The 2,111-nt window shown below is 40.3% G+C and overlaps 1 protein-coding gene across 1 annotated transcript; it reads right to left on the bottom strand.

Moving 5' to 3' along the window:
• Nucleotides 1-231: 231 nt before the first annotated feature.
• On the bottom strand, nt 232-1,173 carry LOC116504046 (olfactory receptor 1B1-like). The gene has a single exon (XM_032210866.1). The coding sequence runs from the start codon at nt 1,171-1,173 to the stop codon at nt 232-234; it is 942 nt and encodes a 313-aa protein (XP_032066757.1).
• Between the last annotated feature and the right edge of the window lie 938 nt (nt 1,174-2,111).

Below are 2,111 nucleotides of genomic sequence, written 5' to 3'. Positions count from 1 at the left end.
GCAGGCCTGGGGTTGATGAGTTCCCTTCCCCTCTCGACAGGTGTGGTTGTTGGTCATTTTAAATGTCTATTTTGTACTTGTATGTTTCCCTTTCCCATTTAAGTTGTTCACCGCCCTGAGTCCCTTTTTGGGAATAGGGCGGCATATAAATAAAATAAAACTTAAACTTAAACTTATTCTTACTTCAAGCCAGCTGGAAGGCAGCTAAATGGCAGAGCCAAGATTTCACTATCAGTTTGGAGGAAACAAGGACCCCTTTCCCAAGAGGTTTCTCATTGCCCCTTTCACTTCTTTATTCCTGAGGCTGTAGATATAGGGGTTGGACATTGGGATGATGACTGTGTACACTAGAGCAAAAACTGACCCTCGCTGTGAAGAATACCTTGAGGTGGGTGAGAAATAGACCGCAATGATGGCCCCATAAAAAAGAACCACCAAAGTGAGATGGGACCCACAGGTAGAGAAAGCTTTGCGCCTCCCTGAAGAAGTGAACCTCATTATATTTGCCACAATGAGAATGTAGGTGAGAATGATGAAAACTAAAGGCCCAAAAATGATGAGTCCACCTTCAAAGAAGATGGCTGCCTCGTTGACACTGGTGTCTGAGCAGGAGAGCTGCAGCAAGGGCTGGTGATCACAAAAGTAATGGGCCAGGTGATTTTTCCCTCGATAACTGAGACGCAGGAGCAGGCCGGCATGCAGCATGGAGTGTAAGGTAGAAATGATACAACACCCAGCCACTAAATTCCCACAAACCTTTTGGTTCATCACTGAGACATAGTGGAGAGGATTACAAATGGCTACATAGCGATCCAGGGCCATGACACTCACAAGTAGGTGATCAGTGATACCAAATACATAGAGGAAGAAGAACTGGGCCATGCAGGAATAGAAGGGGATGGTCCTGGAACTAGTTATCAGACAAACCAGCATCTGTGGTATTGTGACTGACATGAAGCCAACATCAATGACTGAAAGGCTACGGACCAGGAAATACATGGGGGTTTGGAGTCGTGCATCCAAGGTGATTAGAAGAAACATTATAACATTGCCCAGAAGTCCAGCACTGTACATGAGCAATAAGAGGAGGAAGAAGAGGAACTGGTCTCTAGGCTTGGTAGAAAAATCCAGAAGAACAAAATCTTTGATATCTGTCCCGTTCTCACAATCCATGAGACCTGCAGGAAAGGTCAATTAAAATTAGAAAGTAGTATCGATTTTTCACAAGGAAAACACTCTGGTGAATATAATCTCGCAAAATTATTGAAAGACTGTCAAATTTCAATTCAGATATTTCAATATTTAATGTTTTCTTTTCTTTCCTTTCCTTTCCTTTCCTTTTTGGGAATTCAACAAAATCTCCAGTCCTGGGTTATCAATATTTGTTTTTCAATATTTGTAAAGACAGCATCAGATCCCTAAAAGTGATATTGCCATTCAATTGGGAGGAGGGGAGCCTCGGAGTTAAATCATTAGCTACATCTGAAACAACTGAGTTTTACAACTTTACAACTGGTTTCCTGTCACCAGGAGACTGAAGGTCCCAACATCTCCGGAGGGATGTTTATGGTAGCCATGTGGGATATATAACTTTGATGTCTAACTAGAGATAGCCATGGGAACGTGTGCTTTATTGACTCCCAGGGCAGAAGAGTTAAGGAAGCATTTTCACATTTGTGTTTTGGTCAGAATCTGCATTCGGACAAAGTGGAGGGGTCATTATCAGCTTAATCCCATTTGCATGGCCTAAAGGTTTTCAGATGTTATTTTGCTTCTAATGGTTTCCATCCTGCTTGATTAAAGGTTCCTTTTGAAATAATCCATTTCAAGAGTCTTTACTTTCTCAAGTTAGTAGAGGAGCCATTACAGACAGTCTTTTTTCAACAAAAGTCCTTGGAGGATGACTTTCAGTAGTATGAGCAAAATTTTTATTCTTATTGTTTTCTTTATTATATAAATTTCTAGAGCCTTTTCCTGTCTTTTTACTGTAATGTCATTTCACATTGTAAATTTAAGTATCTTCTTTTAAATGTTAACCTAGTTTCTTGTAATATTTATTAAAACAGTAAGACAACAGTAAGTCCTTCATATTTCTACTCTTTATTATAATA

The sequence above is a fragment of the Thamnophis elegans genome, chromosome 2, assembly GCF_009769535.1.
Source record: "Thamnophis elegans isolate rThaEle1 chromosome 2, rThaEle1.pri, whole genome shotgun sequence".
Lineage (NCBI taxonomy): Eukaryota > Metazoa > Chordata > Lepidosauria > Squamata > Colubridae > Thamnophis > Thamnophis elegans.
Note: the sequence above shows the minus strand (reverse complement) of the source record. Positions and strands in the feature narration are given on the sequence as shown.

Excerpts from the sequence above, each read along its gene's own strand:
- LOC116504046 (XM_032210866.1), bottom strand. The coding sequence starts at position 1,173 with ATGGATTGTGAGAACGGGACAGATATCAAAGATTTTGTTCTTCTGGAT.